Source organism: Oryctolagus cuniculus, chromosome 12, assembly GCF_964237555.1.
Source record: "Oryctolagus cuniculus chromosome 12, mOryCun1.1, whole genome shotgun sequence".
NCBI classification, from domain to species: Eukaryota; Metazoa; Chordata; class Mammalia; order Lagomorpha; family Leporidae; genus Oryctolagus; species Oryctolagus cuniculus.
In genome coordinates this window covers 72,826,624-72,848,077 of record NC_091443.1, presented here as the reverse complement: position 1 = coordinate 72,848,077, position 21,454 = coordinate 72,826,624, and the positions used below count along the sequence as shown (strand labels likewise).

Sequence of the window (21,454 nt, the reverse complement as noted above, 5' to 3'; positions counted from 1 at the left end):
CTCCTGGTCTCCCATGCAGGTGCAGGGGCCCAAGGACTTGGGCATCCTCCACTGCTTTCCAGAATTGTCTTAATGGTCGGTATACATTATACAGAACAAAGCCAGTCTTAGGACCTGATGTTCATCCAGCTTTAGAAACAACTGTCATTTCTCAGCCTATTAAAAATTTTATTAACCAAACCTGTTTTCTAAGAATGGCTTTCATGTATTTCCAAACATAATACATCTGTTTTAAAGGTTAAAGAGTTCCATTCTCCAAGGACAAAGAAAGGACATTACAAACAATAGGCAATTAGCTTCAAACTTAAATCTAAGGGAGGAAATTTTAACAATGATTTCACTCATTGGAGTAAATGTGTGATATCCCCCCGTTTCCTAATCTTTCGGGGAAATAGATGCGTTAGTTCCCACATACTTGCTTTAAATATCTTATTATAGTCATAATTCATAGACAATAAAATGGTAGAGTAGAAAGAACATGGGCTTGGGGGAAAGATACCTCACCCTACCACGTACTAGCAGTGTTACATGAGGCAAACCAGTTAACATCTGACATTTTCCTTTTTGCAATGGCATCAACACTGACAAAATGAGATGATAAGTGCGAAGCATGAGGCACAGGGCCTGGTTCACAACGAGCACACAACGAATGCTCCCTTCTTGTCCTGGGGCCCTTTCCCTGTAAGATTTTGTATTTACTTCCAGGGTAGAAGTTGCCAAGAACAGTCAGCTTGGGTGTGAGATGACAATTTTTAAAGCTTCTGGACTTTAACTTCTCCTATACAAAGACCCCTTGACAAAGTCTGAATAGAAGTGAGAGTCGTTCTGTTTGAGGCCCAGAGAATGAGTTACTCAGCTCTGAGGGATAAGCTGATTGATATTTTCCCATGGTGTCCAGCTAGTCAATTTAGGGGATCATTTTAGGTTGCTTACTAATGTGAATAAAAACTACATCCTCTTATTTTTTTTTTTAAGATTTTTTTTTTCACTTGGAAGGCAGAGTTACAGAGGGAGAGAGGGAGAGAGGAAGAGAGTGAGAGAGAGATTTTAAGATGCCCATGCCCCATGTCAGAGTACCTGGGCTGGATACCCAGCTACCGCTCCTGACTTGGGCTTCTTGCTAAGCAGACCCTGGGAGGCAGCACTGATGGATCACATGGTTGGGTTCCTGCCACTCCTTTGGGAGACCTTGATTGAGTTCCAGGTTCCCAGCTTAGCCCAGTCCATTCTTGGCTGCTGCAGTCATCTGGGGAGTGAAGTAGCAAGTGGTGTGTATTTGTCTTTTATACCCAGTGATCATTTTTCTTATTGTATACCCCAGTAATCTAAACATCTTAAATTGCTTGGAGAAGCCCAAATATTATGAGCTTAATAGTTAACTCATCAACTAGAAGCCATTAAGATCATCTTAAAATCTGCTGGTTTACTCCCCAGATGGCCACAGCAGCCAGGGCTGAGACAGACTGAAGCCAGGAGCTTCCTCTGGGTCTCCTTTGTGGGTACAGGAGTCCAAGCACTTGGGCCATCCTCCACTGCTTTCCCAGGCACATCAGCAGGGAGCTGGATCAGAAATGGAGCAGCCAGGATTCAAACAGGCACCCATATGGGATGCTGGTGCACAGTGATTTTACCCGCTATGCCACTGTGCCAGCCCTACATCATCTTTTGATCTTACTGTAGTTAATACTTGAAATGTGAGTTTATTTTCGTGATGATATATGCCAAACTAATAACTGTATCTTTATCAGTTGGGGTCCTGGCAGAAAAAGATATCTCTCTGAAAAGGGGAAGATTGGAGGATTTAATAACGGAAGGACCACTAATAAGGAGTATAGGCAAAATATATCATATATGGTAGCACCATGGGTGGCATAATATTTCCATGCCTGAAGAGGCAGATAAAGGCAGCAGTTAACCAGATTCGGAGCTATAGTTGAGGGTTGTTTGCAGCAGTTGGGGCTATTGCCAATGAAAGCAGCTATTGCCAATGTAGATAGAAGAAGCCAGGAAATAGGTACTCCAATTTGACTCTTTTCTGCCTTTCAGATATTCTGCAAGTGTCAATTCTATGCCATACACAAAAAGAAGTCACAGGCAATGACCTTACAGGCCAGCTTCTCATTGGCACAGAGCAAGGAGGAGATAGGTTGTAGACACGGAGGACCAGAAGGAATATTCTGCAACCCCTCCAAAGCCTGCACTTAGATAAAATAGTGTTTCCACTTCTATCATTCTGTTGGCAGGAAGAAGTTTGCATGTTAATAGATGGACTAACTTAATTTATTCCTCTACCAATATTGTAAACTATTTTTTTAAAAAATGTTACATAGCTTTGTTTTCTTATTTTTCCTAGTAATATCCATTAACTAAAACTTGCCATTCTGTGTGTGTGTACTATACATAGTGCAATAGAATGATTGGGATGGGTTTGGTAAGGGTATGGGAAAACAGAACAAGAGGACTGATTGAAGGCTATTTTTAAAAAATTTATTTATTTGGGCTGGTGCTGCGGCTCAATAGGCTAATCCTCTGCCTAGCGGCGCCAGCACACGGGTTCTAGTCCCGGTTGGGGTGCCAGATTCTGTCCCGGTTGCCCCTCTTCCAGGCCAGCTCTCTGCTGTGGCCCGGGAAGGCAGTGTAGAATGGCCCAAGTGCTTGGGCCCTGCACCTGCATGGGAGACCAGGAGAAGCGCCTGGCTCCTGGCTTTGAATCAGCGCAGTGCGCCGGCCACAGCGGCCACTGGGGGGTGAACCAACGGAAAAGGAAGACCTTTCTCTCTGTCTCTCTCTCTCACTGTCCCTCTGCCTGTCACAAAAAATTATTTTTGTTTTATATAAAAAGCAGAGATAGAGTTAGCACTAGCTAGCTTCCACTTGCTACTTCACTCCCCAAATGACTGCAGCAGCCAAGAATGGACTGGGCTAAGCTGGGAACCTGGAACTCAATCAAGGTCTCCCAAAGGGGTGGCAGGAACCCAACCATGTGATCCGTCAGTGCTGCCTCCCAGGGTCTGTTTAGCAAGAAGCCCAAGTCAGGAGCGGTAGCTGGGTATCCAGCCCAGGTACTCTGACATGGGGCATGGGCATCTTAATTAAGAGACTAAATGCTCATCCCAGGTACAACATTTTGAGTGAAACAAAAAAAGCACTACCTAGGAATTCCATTTTGGGTAATTTGTTAAAATAACTTTGTTTCTATTCTAGCTAGTCTGTTTGTATGCTATTTGTACTATTGTCTCTATAGTACCCTTGCCTCTATTTTAGCCTAGTAGTATATAATGTTGACAGTTCATGTAGACAGATTTATCTGAACGGCTTCTAGTTCATGAGTCAACTATTAAGCTCATAATATTTGGGCTTCTCCAAGCAATATAAGGTGTTTATATTACTGGGGTATACAATAAGAAACATGATCACTGGGTATAAAAGACAAATACACACCAAATATGGTTCACTATTGCATTCTGATTTCTGTTTAAAATGCTCAATATTTCATAAGTTCACTGTTAACAATTAGAATTTCTGGAGAATAAAAATACATGTTATAAGTAATTTCTTGACTTCAAAGAAATCCATAAAACAGAGTGAATGGTGTTTCAGTAAAGTATTGAGCACATATGTGAGAGACATGGAAGACCCCATTCCTGGTTGAAGACATCAAAATTAATGTATTTTTTTTCCCTGGGACTAGACATCAGAGTATAGAGCATATCAAGTAATAATATGTGGACAGTGGAGAGCATATGGATAGACTTATTATATTAGTGACAGAACGAGGTTGGGTGAGATGGGTCTTGATTCAGATTTTGAACAAGAACCTGGGCTCAAGGTAAGTATAAATTGAGTTCATCTTGGGCCAGTGGCAATATTGTCCAACAGACGATTTCATAGTATTACTAGTATCCGTATTTGGGTTAACAAAGTGTAACTTGTTGTGTTTTCTCACAAACACATCGATTTTTTTCAGTTTCGCCATAAGAGTGATGATCAAGTGAATAATCGGCAGTCGGAAGTGCTCAAGGATAGCAGGTAAGAAACACGTTACTTTCGTTATTCTGAAGATTCCGGCACCCCCCAAGCCGGGTATTACTTAATGTCTTTCCCTTTTAATTAAATGTATATTTTCCCCCCTCTTGGTTTTATTAAAAATTTAAACGTAATTCCCTCTCATCTTCATGGATCTTTTTATATTCAGCAAATGTGATGCTACCCACTGAACATCTACTTCAAATTCCTTTGGAATTTCTCTTGTGGAGCACAGATTTATCTTGCATTTCTAGAGCTAATACTATTTAGATTTGGTACACATGTGATATTTTGTATCTAGTAAGAGGTTTCTTGAAGATTTCATTGAATTATATCACTCATAATTTCTGGGAGATATTACAAGAGACACTTATTTTTTAAGAGAGAGAGCAAGAGTGAAAGAAAGGGGCTGGTGCTGTGGCTCACTTGGCTAATTTTCCGCCTGCGGTGCCGGCATCCCATATGGGCACTGGGTTCTAGTCCCAGTTGCTCCTCTTCTGGTCTAGCTCTCTGCTGTGGCCCAGGAAGGCAGTGGAGGATGGCCCAAGTGCTTGAGCCCCTGCACCCACATGGGAGACCAGGAGGAAGCACCTGGCTCCTGGCTTCGGATCGGTGTACCTCCGTCTGTAGCGGCCATTTAGGGGTGAACCAACGGAAGGAAGACCTTTCTCTCTGTCTTTCTCTCACTGTCTAACTCTACCAGTTTAAAAAAAAAAGAGTGAAAGGAGGAGAGAGCTCCCACCCACTGATTCACTCCCAAAATGCTGGCAACAGTTGAGGGGCTGAAACCTGGAGCTGGGAACTCATCTAGACCTCCCATAGTCTACATTAACAGGAAGTTGGAGTCAGGAGCTGGGGCCAGAAATCAAACCCAATACACCTGTTTGAGAGATACCTGGGGGTCTGACATTCTATCCTATAAGCCAAAAATACCCAGCACAAGAGAGGCTTCTGGCACATTATTGTCAAGTGATAGTGATAAGATTTTTGTATGTACTTTAAAAAAAAAGATTTATTTTACTTATTTGAAAGGGTTACAGAGAGAGGTAGAGGGAGAGAGAGGTAGAAAGAAAGAGAAAGAGAGGAAAGGAGGGGATGAGGGAGGGAGGGAGGGATAGAGAGGTAGAGAGAGAGGAGGTTGGTGTTCCATTGCTGGTTCACTCCCTAAATGGCTGGAATGGCTGAGCTGAGCCAATCTGAAGCCAGGAGCCAGGAGCTTTTTCTGGGTCTCCCATGTGGGTGCAGGGGCCCAAGGACTTGGGCAGTCCTCTACTGCTTTCCCAGACACATTAGCAGGGAGCATCTAGGTCTTGAACTGGCACCTATATGGGATGCCAGCGCTGCAGGCCAGGGCTTTTACCCACTGTGCCACAGTGCCAACCCCTTTGTATGCACTTTATAGTCAAATTTAGAATGGGGTATCTACCATAACATATGTGTTTTATTGCTTTTAAATTCATCTGTCAATAAAGAAACACCATCTTTAAGAATGGTACTAGAATTATAAATGCTTTAATACACAAACATTTCTACACAATAGTATAAATATCCCTGGAAAACTTAGCAGAAGTAGATTTTAAAACTTTATTCCATTTTTTTTTCACTTTCTTTTTCTCTGACAGGGTAAATTTGTACTTCAGTCTGGAAGTCACATTAGTCATAGTTCTGAATCCCTTAAATACTGTGAAGAATATAATTTAAAAAAATCATAAAGCAAGTTAATTGTGTGTGAGGGAAAATTTTAAAAAATGATAAAGGTGTCAAGGAAGGCTAGATGGCCTAGACAAAATTGAAACAGATAGTATCTGTTATTAAAGTGTCTACTAATCACTAATGCATATAATGAAATAATTTAATTTTTCATTATTAACTCACTTTAGAAAGTGGTGGTAACTGATCTTAATACAAAACCATTGTTTTAGAGATGGAGCCTTGGAAAGCGTGGTCCTGTTTTCAGGTGGATAAGCCATAAAGATGCTTGGAACCATCAGGTTCATTTCCAGTGCTAGTAGGTTTGAAATGATTGACAGTATAGCGTGGCATTAAAAGCTTAGGGTTTGCACTGAGAGGGACTTAAGTATGGATTTCATCCTGCCCCCAAAGAATTCTGTGATCTTGGGCAAGATTTTATCCTGTATGCATACCAGATGCCTCACCTATAAAGTGGGATTCTGATGGGGTCTCTTCATGTATAGAGTTGCTGGGAAGGTTAAATAAGCTACTGCAAAATGGTTGGCTTCAATGCTTGGAGAATGTTAGTATTTTCCACATAGACTCATTGCTTCTTTAAGAGATTAAATTAATGTAGGTGTGTAATTTTTTATTTGAAGTCTTGGAGTTCTGACTGGGTATCATATTTGACAATATGATACTGCTACTTTCTCAAGGAACCTTTGATAACAGGGTCATTACTTTGAAGTATCTTTTCATATAAAGTACAACAAAATACATATACTTACATAATGAATTTCAACTAATGGCCCTAGTGGCCTTATAAAAGACTGCTGGAAAGGAAGTGCACATTCTCAGCTTTAGGCTACGGAGGACTGTTTGCTGACTGAATCCGTGAATACCCACAGAGAAGCAAATGTTTCAAGGGCCAGTGTTGTGGTGCACTGAGTTAAGCTACCACTTGAGACACTGGCATCCCTTATTGGGGTGCTAGTTTGAGGCCTAATTCCTCTGTTTGAGCTCCAGCTCCCTGTTAATGCACCTAACAATGCAGCGGAAGAAGATCCAAGTGTTGGATCCCTGCTACCCACGTGGGAGATCCAGAAAGAATTCCTAGCTCCTAGCTTTGACTTGGCTATGCTCTGGCTGTTGTGGCCATTTGGGGAATGAATGTGTATATTGCAGATATCTCTCTCTTTATGTCTCTCTCTCTCTGTCTCATGCTATGCCAAATAAATAAATAAATCTTTAAAAATCAAAAATCAATGTTTCATAAGAGGATATTTCCTCAGGTCATGCTAATTATCTTTGTCTACAATGGGAGCAATTTGCAGGTGAGGGGCAGATGAGAGGGCCCGACCCTGAAATACACGGGAGTCAGGAAATGAGAACACAATCCAGGTCTCTTATGTAGGCAACAGGGACCCAGTTACTTGAGCCATCACTTGCACCTCCCAGACTCTGCACTGGTAGGAAAATGGAGTCAGGAGCTGGAGCCAGGAATCAAACCCAGGTACTCTGATGTAGGATGTCGGGTTTTTTATTTCTTTCTCTTGATTTATTTATTTGAAAGGCAAAGTTACAGAGAGAAAGAGAAAGTCAGAGAAATCTTCAATCTGCTGATTCACTCCCCAAATGGTTGCAACAACCAGGACTGATCTTTCTACATTCATAGTTCCATTTGCTGTAAGACTTGGCCTTCCTCCTGGTCTTTGATGTGGTGCAGGGGCCCAAGAACTTGGGCCTTCTTCTGCTGCTTTCCCAGGCACATTAGCAGGGAGCTAGATTGAAAGTAGAGCAGCTGGGACATGAATTGGTGCCCATATGAGATGCTGGTTGTTGCAGGCAGCAGCGTAACTCACTATACCACACTGCCAGCCCTGGGATGTGGTTTTCTTAACTGCTAGGGCAAAGGCCTGCTCTGGGCTCACATAGTCAAACACTTGGCCAGTCAATTAGTTTTCCATCTTTTTCTTTCCTTCAGAAATTCGAATTTTAACATTTCCCATTTACATCTTTTACTTTTCATCCATTACACTTATTACCCTCAATACTGCATCATTTGCTGCCTTTCACATATTTATACAACTTCCAACTTTGGTTGTTCTATTCCATCAAAATGTCTAGTCCTACAGATTTTAGGCATGGAGGGAGGTGTGAAGAGCCTCTGCTATCCAATTAGGTAGCCACTGGCAACATATGGCTACTGAGCATTTGAGTTGTGGCTGGTTCAAATTGAGTTATACTATAGGTATAAGCTACATACCAGATTTCAAAGACTTAGTGCCACAAAAGAATGTAAGCTATCTCATTAACAATTTGTTTTATATAGATTCTATTTTGAAATAATTTTTATACATCAGGCTAAGTAAAATATATTCTTAAAACTAAGTTTATTGGACTGGCATCGTGGCATAGCAGGTTAAGCTCCTGCTTACAATGCTGCTGGCATCCCATGTGGGTGCTGGTTTGAGTTCCAGCTTCTCCATTTATGATCCAGTTAATGCACCTGGAAAAGTAGAAGACCCAGATAAAACTCCTGACTCCTGGCTTCAATGTGGCCCAGGCAGGGCCATTGCAGGCCATTTGGGGAGTGAACCAGCAGATAGATGATTCTCTCCTTTCTTCCTCCCTGTAATTCTGTTTCAAATAAATAAATCTTAAAAAAAAAAAAAAAACCTCTGCCATTCTATGAGTCTGCTGTGTATCCTGCTTCCCATGTTGGATTGTTCTCTCCCTTTTTAATTCTATCAGTTAGTATTAGCAGACACTAGTCTTGTTTATGTGATCCCTTTGACTCTTAGACTTATCATTATGTCAATTGTGAACGGAAATTGATCACTTTGACTTGTGAGATGGCATTGGTACCTGCCACCTTGATGGGATTGAATTGGAATCCTAAACAGCACTCTGGCCTCAGAATCAGCCCTTAAGGCATTCGAATCTGGCTAAAAAGCCCATGAGAGTATTTCAGGCATGGAAAGCCAAGACACTCTGGGGAAAAAAGAAACAAACAAACAAACAAAAACCCCACAAACCTAAATGAAAGATCTCTGCGAGTGAGATCCCAGTGGAAAGAATGGGCCATCAAAGAAGGAGGTACCTTTCTCTGAAGGGAGGAGAGAACTTCCACTTTGACTATGACCTTGTCTAAATAAGATTGGAGTCAGTGAACTCAAGAGGCTTCCATAGCCTTGGCAACTCATGACAAGAGCCTAGGATGATTACTGATGCCATAAACAAGAGTATCACTTTGTTAAGTCAGCAACAGGAGTCACTGTGCACTTACTCCTCATGTAGGATCTCTGTCCTTAATGTGTTGTACTATGTGAATTAACGGTATAACTAGTACTCAAACAGTACTTTACACTTTATGTTCTGTGTGGGTGCAAACTGTTGAAATCTTTACTTAATATATGCTAAATTGATCTTCTGTATATAGAGATAATTGAAAATGAATCTTGATGTGAATGGAATGGGAGAGGGAGCGAGAGTTGGGAGGGTTGTGGATGGGAGGGAGTTGGGCGGAGGAAGCCACTGTAATCCATAAGTTGTACTTTGGAAATTTATATTTATTAAATTAAAGTTAAAAAAAACCCTCAATTTACCCTAAGCATTTTTTAAAATGAGGCTACTAAAAAAGTTAAAATTACTTGGGGCTGGCATTCTGTTTCTGTTGATTGACATTGCTGTCTACAATAACTTTAGTTGTGAGACAATTGAACAGAGAAAAATGAAGCTTGTAGTAAGAGCCTGGCCTTCGACTACTCATCAGCTAGGATTCTCTGTCCATTCTTCCAGGATGGAAGCATCTGTGGTTTGTGGCATAAGTAACAATAGAGTCAGCATCACTTCCTGATATTTTCACTTCCCTAACATCTTCTGAGCTCATACTTCTGCATTGGAACATCTGACGTCACAGGCTCCAGTGCAATGGACTTTCTTGCAGTCAGGATGTCTCCTTGCTATCTCTAGATCTCAACAAGGACTTGAACATCAGCTTTTTGCGCAACACATTCCACTTTGTTTTCCTGAGCATTCATAAACTTTGTATAAATCTCCCATGGTCTCACAAAACTGTTCACTTCAGTATTGCACATTTATTTTTCTCCTGGAAACTGTATCATGGTGAGGGATAAGGGCTTTCTTTTACTACAGAAGAGTATTGTCTCTGAACTATTCAAGCCTAGTATTCCTATATGTTGCATAATTATGAGAACAAATACGTATTGTATCAATAGGAACAACTTTTCTCTTTGTTTAATTGACTTATCCAGTTTGAATGATAACTCCTGTTGGATGTTAAGATTTAAAATTTTCTTTATTAGTATTTTTTTTATTGTAAAGGCAGCATTTGTTAAGATTTGTAAAATAAGAAAAGATAGATAGAAGAAAATAACATGTCTTCCTTCACTAACCAAATATTAATATTGTCACTGTTTTCTTAGAATTTTTTTTCTTTATCAATATTTATGTACCGATATTTATTGTAATCATGTTGCTATATTTTTACACTTTAGTCTTATATAATTTCAGTTATTTATGTCTTCATATGGTCTTTTTTTTTTTTTTTTTGACAGGCGGAGTGGACAGTGAGAGAGACAGAGAGAAAGGTCTTCCTTTTCCGTTGGTTCACCCTCCAATGGCCGCCGCAGCCGCTGCACCGCGCTGATCCGATGGCAGGAGCCAGGTACTTATCCTGGTCTCCCATGGGATGCAGGGCCCAAGGACTTGGGCCATCCTCCACTGCCTTCCCAGGCCACAGCAGAGAGCTGGCCTGGAAGAGGGGCAACAAGGACAGAATCCGGCGCCCTGACCGGGACTAGAACCCGGTGTGCCTGAGCCGCTAGGTGGAGGATTAGCCTAGTGAGCCGCGGCGCCAGCCCATATGGTCTTTATACACATAACATGTAACATTCCATTGAGGGCTGGTGCCGTGGCTCACTTGGTTAATCCTGCGCCTACAGCACTGGAATCCTATATGGGCTTCAGGTTCCAGTCCCGGTTGCTCCTCTTCCAGTCCAGCTCTCTGCTGTGGCCTGGGAGGACAGTGGAGGATGGCCCAAGTGATTGGGCACCTGCACCCATGTGGGAGACCAGGAGGAAATGCCTGGCTCCTGGCTTTGGATTGGCGCAGTGCCGACCGTAGTGGCCATTTGGGGGGTGAACCAACAGAAGGAAGACCTTTGTCTCTGTCTCTTTCTCTCACTGTCTAACTTTATCTATCAAATAAGTAAAAAAAAAAAAAATTCCATTGAGTACATGCCTCACATAACAATTTTTCTATTGTTTGATGTTTAGTCTACTTTCAATTTTAAATATAATTTATTGATCTTTCTAGATTCATAGTTCCATTTGCCGTAAGACTTGGCCTTCTATAAAACTCACCTAGGATGGTCATAGGAACCCGTCTCCTACTTTCAGTAATTAGAACTTAAACGTTTATTATTCAGTCTATTATTAATAATCTTCATCCGATTATCTGAGATTTAAGTGTGGGTAGAGCCGGATTGCGTGTATTAGTTGGACCTTTGGGAGGTTTCAATGCCATCTTATATGGTGGTTTCTTCAGTGGGTGATGTGAGAACACTACCACCAAGTACCAAGTTACTTTTTGTAACCATAGCACAACAATAAGAAGAAAAATCTCAGTATGTTATGCTTTAAAAATGTATTAGTGATACATTCAAACCCCCAAGCATTGGTAATTTGCAACAGTTTGAGTATAAATTTTATCTTATAATTGCTAACTATATAGCACTCATTTGTGAGATATATACATCAGTTCCGGTCTGCAGCACATTTGGGCAGCAGTTCGGAAATGTGGCAACCAGACCATTCAGGCAGCTGTGAAGGAACTGGTCCCAGCGTCTTTGTCCTGCCAGGTTGGAGGCATGTGGAACGATGGTCAAGAGATCTGTCACTTGCTACTGAATCCTTAAGAAAAACTTATTCAGGAAGTAGAGGAAGGGGTTCTTCATGTTTGGTGTTGCCATTTGCTGGATTTTATCCAAAATGTCTGTTTTGGCTGGCTGAGAGTGAATTATTATTGTTAAATATGCTCTCATTTTTCTACTTGCACATCTGCAACAAAAAGTCAAAGATCATTGCACTGAGAGCATCTGCAGCTAACAGTTCGTGTGTCTTCAGGCCTGCAAGTGGGAGAGGGACATTCTGTTGATCCCACTCAAGAACAGATGCACCTTCTATTGAGTTATCGTGTGTCAGTTGTGAGCTTGCAATTGGAGTAGAGACTTCAGTGGTTGAACACAACACAGAGGACCAACCGAGTCTTTTATCTCCAGCCCAGTCAGATTATTTATACATTAGGATGATTCCTTTGGTCCAGGGGCAGCTATTTAGGGTCTATTTGAAGAGAACTGAAGTTTTGAAAGGAAAATTTGAGGAGAAAAATACTTGATCCTTCTTTTTTTAAACAGCATTGCTAAAACATACTTTTATGGGCTTAAATAACAATGAGTTCAAAAGCAAGCTAATTAGAATAGTCTCAGTACTTTTTGGGCAGGGTGAAAGTCCAAAAGTGGAATTAATTTTTAACTCACAGTAAAAGTGTTTCAAAAATAGTTTCACAATCGTAAATTAATTTCAGTTTCTTAAATCTTGGATTGATTGTTTCTTGAACAATTTCTGCTTGTCAGCTTTGCAGATGGAAGGGTCATTTGCCACTGGGCTGGTTTCTGTATGTGAGCCGTGAAATTGTTACAGTTCTTTTAAATGATTTTCCATTGTAATCAATTATTATGTTGAGTGGACACAATGTTTTTCAAGAGTAGAATTTCTAAATGGTGACTATTTCCCCAAATGAGGTGCATCTTAAAATAACAGGAATTTGTAACACTTTCAAAACTCTGCACATGGGGTTTTCAGTGGCATCTCTTAATTTTTTAAAGTTGATGTAATCCAGATGCTAGCTGTTCCTTTTTCCTCTTCGTAAAGCCCTTTCAGAAGGCCCTTCACATAAAGAACACTAGACAGCAAGGTAGAGTGCGTTGCAAATTTTGTGGGGAACATAGTAGAGGAGGTTATTCACACATTCCTTAGCAAATACTGTGAAATCTCTTCTTAACAGTCTTCCCTGCAATGTTCTCCTTTTCTAAAAGCTGCTGGCCTTTTAAATCTCTCCTTCCCAGTAAGTGCCCAGTGTGACTGCTCCAGCACCCTCTCAGTATCTGGGGCTCTTCGTTTCTTTCTCCCCTTTATTACTCAGTCTTTTTGATTGTTCCTCCCTCAGCTCTGAAGTCAAACCCTTTGCAGCTGCTCACCAAAACAGCAGGCTTGTCTGTAACCAGGGCTTACTTATCAGATGACAATAGTAGTTAAAAATACACCAAGTTCTCTGTAGCATTTTCAACTCAGTTCTCTGTTTTTTTAAAAATAGGTTTATGCATCTCTTCGTGGTTGTCATAGCGAGAAGATCAAGTATTGCTTTTGAAAAAAACAAACCCAAGCCTAAACCACAAACACCTTGGAGGTGCTAGAACATTAACTTTAAAAATACAGTCGTCTTAGAATCTTAACATCTTTTAAAAGCTAAAAAAACAAACAAACAAAAAAAAAACAGAAACAAAAGCCATAATATTAGTGAAGAGCTAGTAATTTTCTATTCCAAACCAAACTAACATTCTAACAGTATTTATTGATTCATTACATATCCCTCTTCATTTTTTCCTTACCATGAAGGTGCATTTTGCTTTAGACTTCTCAGGATAATCTCAAATGGTGAATGACTCACATGCATTTGAAATTGGTATATGATCTGTCTGTTGTGGGTGGAAAATTAAGAAAACCTGGAAGAGAATAAAGAAAAGTAAAATCACTCGATTTCATTGCCTAGATCTGTATGTTCTATTGTGTCCTGTTCCGCCTCCATCTTAGCTTTTCCTTTCTACTCCACACAATTTCCATTTTAAAAATAATTGAAATTATACTATATCCTACTGTCATAGTTAAATCGTGCTACCCCCCACTAAAGATAGGTCCAACAGAACTTGTAAATGTGATCTTATTTGGAAAAAGAAGAGTTTTGTAGACTCAATCTAAGATTCTAGAGATGAGATCATCTTGAGTTAGTGTGTCTTTATGAGAAAGGAGGGATGAGAGGCAGCAAAAAGAATGTTTAACTGTGAAGACGGGCAGAGATTGGCAGTCAATAGCCTTAAACCAAGGAATGTCCTAGGATACCAGAAACTGAAGGGGACGAGAGGGAGGTTCTCCCGTAAAGCCTGCAGGGGGGGTCAGCCTTGCTGCCACCTTGACTTCGGACTCTACTCCTCCACGACTGTGAGAAAAATGGAGTTCTGCTGTTTTAAGCCATAGAGTTTGTGGTAAGTTGTTACAGTAACTCCAGGAAATTAATCATATTTTTAGTTTTTACTTGAGTTCTGTGTTCCTTCATTTGTTCATTTTTTCACCCAAGAAAATTTTTTTTTGTTATTTTTTTAACTTTTATTTAATGAATATAAATTTCCAAAGTACAGCTTATGGATTACAATGGCTTCCCCCCCATAACGTCCCTCCCACCCGCAACCCTCCCCTTTCCCACTACCTCTCCCCTTCCATTCACATCAAGATTCATTTTCAATTCTCTTTACATACAGAAGATCAGTTTAGCATATATTAAGTAAAGATTTCAACAGTTTGCACCCACATAGAAAGACAAAGTGTAAAATACTGTTTGAGTACTTGTTATAGCATCAAATCACAATGTACAGCACATTAAGGACAGAGATCCTACATGAGGAGTAAGTGCACAGTGACTCCTGTTGTTGACTTAACAAATTGACACTCTTCTTTATGGCATCAGTAATCACCCTAGGCTCTTGTCATGAGTTGCCAAGGCTATGGAAGCCTTTTGAGTTCACCGACTCTGATCATATTTAGGCAAGGTCGTAGTCAAAGTGGAAGTTCTCTTCTCCCTTCAGAGAAAGGTTCCTCCTCCAAGAAAATTTTTTTAAAGTGTCACAAACCTTTATTAAAAGTAAATGTAGTATAATATGTACAGGTGGCATATGGTGCCAATTTTATTTGCAGATACAGTATTCCAACTCAAGTTTATAAGTTACACCTTGGTCACAGCCTTGGCTAAATCTTGAATCAGTGCAGAATTTAGCTGGGCTAGAGTGCTGATCTTAGCATGCTTAGATGTGGCATTGTTACATGCTACTGTGTAGATTGTTACATGTAGAATGCTATATGCTGGGGCTACAAAATTTCTTCCTAAATACAATCATATATAGATGGTACATGATAGGTTTGTCTTTAAAGTTTCCATGTAACTTTCACATGTCAGTTTTTACTCACAGGGCAGATGAGCAAACTGACTCATCTCATTAGGAATGTGCAGGTTTCAGAAACTCTTGTCAGCCTAGGCTCTGCAGACAAAACCATGCCATGTGGGAGTAAACCTTGGTTTGATTTGAGAGTTTGGGAACGGTGCCTTGAAGTTATAACTGAGGAAAGCATTGGTCATCTTTAAACTTGAATAGTATTCTCAAAAACTGAAATCTATTTCTTATTCTGAATTAGCAAATTTTCTACTTCTCTCTATTTAGTGTTGGCAAATATTGGCTGTGCAATAGTAGAAGAAAAAAACAAAAGATATGGCCAGATAGCACAGAAAGTAAGCATAAAGATCTTTAAATTATATCTAAAGACACCAAAACCTGGAAATAACCTGGAAAATTTTAAACATTATTTGAGAGAAAGCAAGAGAGAGCATGTGGCCCCATCTGCTGGTTAATTCTCTAAATGCCCACTATAGCCTCCAGCCAAGGGCTGAACCTGGGAGCCGGAAACTCAATCTGAGTCTCCCATATGGGTGGCAGGAACCAACTGAGCTATCCTAACTGCCTCCCAGGGTCTGCATTACCAGGAAGGTGGAGTCAGAATCCGTGTATGGAGCCCAGGTACTCCACTGTGGGACAAGGGCATCTGAACTACACTAAATGCTTGCCTCACACGGGGAACATTTGATGAAAGCAATATTGTAAGCATCGTAAGGAAAGAAAACTCGACCAATTGCGGACCAGATACTAGAGATAAGAAATCAAAGGAAAATATCATTGAGAATGATGATGGACATTTCAATGAGGAAATGGATTCTAATATTGGAGAAAGGATAGATTTTGAAGATGTGAACAAAGTTGATATTGTTTTTAAATGGGAATTGAATAATGCAATAAGGTATGTTTACTGTAATCTTTGGAAAAGAATTGAGCTTTCCTTCACAATAATAATCCACACCTTTGGATTTTCTCCTTTTCCTTTTCAAAATATTTCCAATAGTACAGAAAAGTATAAATAAGAGTTCAACGAACACATATACATTTAACAATTTGCCATATTTAGATTCATTTGTAAACATTATATACCTATTGAATTTTATATTCACTTAATGTCTAGTGTTAAACCCAGTTGGGGGAGTTTAAAGCAGAGAGAAGAAAAGGTCAGTATAGAGAAATATATTGAGATTAGAGAGGGCTGGCTTTATGGAGGAAAACACATGACGAGCAGTGATTTAGGAGGTTACGTTGGCAACAGGGGATGTGTTTCATTCAATCTGGTTTGCTCTGTTGTCAATCAAAATGTGTTAAGCTTTCATTAGTAACATGAAATAGAAGTATTCCAGGAGTACTTAGAATAATTTCAGGGATTCATGCTTACCACTTATCCATCTGTTCACTGAAACCACCCCCCCCCCATTCTGTTTTTAAAGATTTATGTATTTGAAAGGCAGAGTTAGAGAGGCAGAGACAGAAGGGAAATCTTCCATCCGCTGGTTTACTTCCCAAATGACCACAGAGGCTGGAACTGGGCTGATGCGAAGCCAGGAGCCAGGAGCTTCTTCTGGGTCTCCCATAAGGGTTCTGGGGCTCAAGTACATGGACCATTCTCTGCTGCTTTCCCAGGCACATTAGCAGGAAGCTGGATCTTAAGTAGAGCAGCCCAGTCTCTAACTGGTGCCCAGATGGGATGCTGGCATTGCAGTTTTTACACACTATGCCACAACGTGGGCCCCCAGTGCCCAGTTTTGTAACGGTTCTCCAATTCAGCCTATGCTAATAGGGTTATAGAGATGATTAAGAAGCATGCTGCTGCCCTCAAAGAACCTGGAGTGTAGAAGAGGTAGATAGACTATTATTTTACAGTAATAGATATCATGATAAAAGAAGCATGAGGTGCCCCAGAGGTGCACACATCAGGGAGACCCTAACATGTGTTTTGGGAGGATACTGGCAGGGATATCATTGTCTCAAAATAAATCATGGAAGAATTGGCACTCAGCGTAGACCAGCCACTGAAGAGTTTAAGGGTGAGTGAGAGGGAGGAGAGAATAGAACTAGGAAAGAGTTCAGGACATAAAAGATAGTATTTCTTTACAGCTGTATTGCAGAGGGAGGCCAAGAACACACTGGCTGAAAAATACGGATAGATAAATAGCACTGACCTATCCTTTGCTCCTCTCTCTCCCACTTCTGCAATTGTGTGCTCTGGTAGAATGGGTCTAACAATCAGTGTCATCTTCATAGGGAGGCTGCTCATTTAAGACAGTTGGATGACATAACGGTGAAATCTTCTGTTGTCTTTATACCCTGTGAGGCAGATGGATATTCAGGAAAGCCCACTGGCCTGGTGGTGGGAGGCTGGGATCTTGTCCCAGCTTTGTCATTAATTGAGGACCAAGAGCCCTGGTTTCGTGACTCCCCCTACCCCATTAAAATTTGTTTTAATGGGTCTCAAAATTATATGACAGATATTTGGTCAAGTTGTTTCCATTAAAAAGTACTAATTTTAAAAACAACTTAAAACTACCACACACACACACACACACACACAGACACACAATGGTCCACAAAACGTTCTTTCGTTCTGAAGGTTTTATGATACATTGTTATCATTAAGCAGTCTTACTCTTAAACGTAAATGACCAGTTGAGATAAATGGTTCTGAGACTGTATTTCCATCACTGGGGTAGCAGGTATTAGGGTTCATTTTCATGGCTCTTTGGGTAGACTTGGTGATCTTGCCAGCTCTAGCAGCCTTCTTGTCCATGGCTTTGATAACTTCCACAAGAACCATCTGTCTCATATCATGAGCAACAAAAGGATCCAGAGGAAAGTTAGAAAAGCTCTCAATGCACACACGCTTGCCAGGAACCATATCAACAATAGTAGCATCACCAGATTTCAAGGATGCAGCTTGAAATTCATTCAAGGGCCATCTTCTAATTTCTTACCAGAATGGTGATCAATGTTTTCCTTCAGCTTGGCAAACCTGTAAGGAATGTGAGCTATGTGACAACGCAATGCGGGGGCAGAGCCGGCACTGATTTGGCCTGCATGACTCAAGATACTCACTGAAGTTGTTTCCATTGGTGGGTCATTTTTGTTGCCCTGGCCAATGCTTTTGAAGGACACATTCTTGACACTGAAGCTCACATTGTCCTCAGGAAGAGTTTCACTCAAAGATTTGTGGTGCATTGCAACTGACTTTTTTTTTTTTTAAAAAGATTTATTCATTCCAAAGGCAGAGAGAGAGAGGTGGAGGGGGGGGGGTTCTGGGTACACTCCCCAGAGAGCTGTAACAGGCAGGGCTGAGCCAAGCTGGAGCCAGGAGCCAGGCGCTTCATCCAGTTCTCCAACATGGGTGGCAGGTGCCCAAACACTTGGACCACCTTCTTCCGCTTTTCCCTGGCCAAAGCAGAGAGGTGGATTGGAAGTGGAACAGCCAGAACATGAACTGGTGCCATATGGGATGCTGGCATTGCAGGTGGTGGCTGGCACTTCAATAGACTATTTCACTTGTGATGTTGACCATAGCAAAGGTCACTCCAGGGATAGTACCCATATCCAAATTTTGTAAACATCTTGTAGGGCAGACTCAAGGGCTTATTTGTTGGACAAGTTGTTGGTAGGGTACAATCCAGGGTTTCAAGCAGTGTGCTTCCACTGATGCTGCCACTTTTTGCAGGTGATTTTCCATCCCTTGAACCAAGGCATAGTAGCGCTAGGCTCTGGGATGTTACCATTCCAACCAGAAACTGGCATAAATGCTGTTTCAGCAGTGTAACCAATTTTCTTAATGTGGTGCTGACTTCCTTAATTTCTCTGTGTGTCTTCTGAATGTAGAGTGGCTCAGTTAGATCCATTTTGACAACACCAGCAGTTCTTTTTTTTTTTTTAAGATTTTTAAAATTTATTAACTTGAGAGGTAGAGTTAGAGAGAGGGAGAAAGGTCTTCCACCTGCTGGTTCACTCCCCAAATGGCTGCAACAGCTGGAACTGAGCTGATCCAAAGCCAGGAGCCAGGAGTTTCTTCTGGGTCTCCCATGTGGGTGCAGAGATCCAAGGACTTGGGCCATCCTCTTCTTCTTTTCCAGGCCGTAGTAGAGATGAATCATCAGAGAGGCAGCCAGGACTTGAACCAGTACCCATATGGGATGCCAGCAACGTGGGCACAGGCTTAGCCTGGTATATAGCGCTGGCCCCCAGTTAGTTGTTTCATACCCAGTATGTAAGCCCGAAGGGCATACTCATGGGTCTGCTCATTCTTAAGGCTTTCAGCTTCAAACTTGCCTACACCAGCAGCAACAGTTAGGACAGCGAAGTCAGGCAGTGATGTGCCTAGAATCTTGTTTCAGATAATGTTTCTGTGTCTGGAGGCATTGATGATAGTCAAACAATACTTCAGTGGTTTCAAATTCCGCGGGGAGATGTCAGTGGTGAAACCATGCTCACACTCAGCTCTCAGTCTATCCAAGACCCAGGCGTACCTGCAGGAGCTCTTTGCTGTCTCAGCACCCTTCTCAAATTTTTCAATTCTTTTGTCGATCCCCTTAAACGTGTGGACCAAATGACCGTGGTGGTGAACTTCCCTGAGTCTGTGTGTCCAGTGGTGCGGATGGCACGAGCCTTTTGTTTTCCCACTTTGGTTTTGATTTAGTGGTGGCAAACTTGTGAAAAAACCACAGTTTTCTAACCTATAAAAGAGGAGGGTTGGATACCAATCATCTTCAAACTTTATTTTTTTATGCTAAGCTGAAGCTTTTCCCAGGGAAATCTTATGGGGAAGCCCAACATATGGAACAGGCACAAATGTTGTTGCTCAGGATAAAATGGTGTGTGTGTGTGTGTGTGTGTGTGTGCAGAATAGGTGCCTACAGCTGTCTTCTTATTCCTTATGGTGGCCCTTGAGGGGCCTCCATTTACACCACTGGACTGAATAATACTTCCCCAAGTGAGCTCTACAGATTGTGTAGATGTGTGCGCCTTTCCCCAGAACTCCTGAATCAGAACCTCTGCGCCTAGGACCTCGGGCTCTCTGTGTGTGTAGTGAGGACTTGATGGGATTATCCTGCACACTTAAGCTCCAATTCTGCGAGTCCAGATGTTTCAAAACGTCTCTCCACCCTTAGAGATGGAATTCTAGATGGAAGACTTTATGGCTAAAAGTGTCAGGAGATAATTGAGAGCATGAAGCTCCTGCAGTCAGAGCCCCGATCAGATATACCTATAAATCCTGGGCTTGTACTTAGTGCAGCACTCTTACAGCCCATAGTGCCCCAATAGTGGCCTTACCTTTCATTCACTAGTTACTCTTAGTTATTTAAGAGGCAGATGGAGAGAGAGAAAACAGGAGAGAAGAGGAGGTAAAAGGGTAGAGACAGAGAGAAGAAAGGGAGCACTCCATCTGCTTGTTCACTCCCCAGATGCCTGCAACAGCTGGAGCAGCTAGGGCTGGGCTGAGACTGGAGCCAGGAACATGGGATACAATCCAGGTCTCATGTAGGTGGCAGGAAATTGATTACTTGAGGCTATTACTGCTGCCTCCTAGGTTCTGTTCTGTTGGCAAGGGCCAGGAGCAGCGCTGGGAACTAAACCCAGGCACTTGGATGTGGGCTGCTGATAGCTTAACCACTAGGCCAAATGCTCGTTCTTGTTTGTTCATCATGATGTAGGCTTTCTGTGAGGCAGGTACTATGTGAGGTCCTGCAAGTGCAAGTGAACTTAAGCAGTCTTTGCAATCTTGGAGCTTACTGTCTGGTAGAGGAGGAATATTCAATAAGGTAATCATGCCAAGTAGTTTATAATTGCAAACCAAGGCAGGTGGTGCTAAAGAAAAGCATATGATCTGGAGAGTTTTTTTTTTTTCTTTTTTTTTTTTTGTGGGGGCAGGTAGAAGTGATATGATGAAGTTTAGGCACGAGCTCTTTGAGGAAGTATAGATTTGAGCTGAGGACTTGATGATGACTAGAAGTTAACTAGGTTAAAAGAGGTTGGGGGAAGCAATCAAATGGCAAGGAGAATTACAGGCAGCAGGGACAGTATGTGCAAAGGTCCTGTGGAAGGAGTGAAGATTATGAGAGACTGAATGGCAGAAGCTTAGAGAGGAATGGAGTGAGGTGGGGCTGAGACAGCAGTCAGAGGCCAGATTATGCAGGGACATGAAGGCCACATTATGAGTTCATTGTTTTCCTAAGAACGAGGGAACACGGATAAAGGATTGCTCTTCGAAAAATCTTATGCTTGTTACTTGGCGAGAAACCAGTGGAGAGGGACTGGGGTGGCTGTGGGGAGGGAGTGGTTGTCTACTGCCACACGTGGCTGGCTGGCCGCGTTACTACTTCGCTTCTTGAGACTGACACAATCTCGGTATTTTCCTTCCCAACTGAACACTGTGCATTCACCTCGCAGCTGATTCTCAGCACTCATATGTTAGGCCAGCAAAATGCATTCAA

At 41.6% G+C, this 21,454-nt stretch overlaps 1 protein-coding gene across 4 annotated transcripts in view; it reads left to right on the top strand.

Moving 5' to 3' along the window:
• Positions 1-21,454, top strand: part of ATP8B4 (ATPase phospholipid transporting 8B4 (putative)) — a 260,383-nt gene that overhangs the window by 70,340 nt on the left and 168,589 nt on the right. For all 4 annotated transcript variants that reach the window (XM_051822381.2, XM_051822379.2, XM_051822380.2 and 1 more), the window contains one exon: positions 3,968-4,029. In XM_051822381.2, coding sequence (XP_051678341.2) covers positions 3,968-4,029 — 62 coding nt within the window. The remainder of the gene's footprint in view (positions 1-3,967; positions 4,030-21,454) is intronic.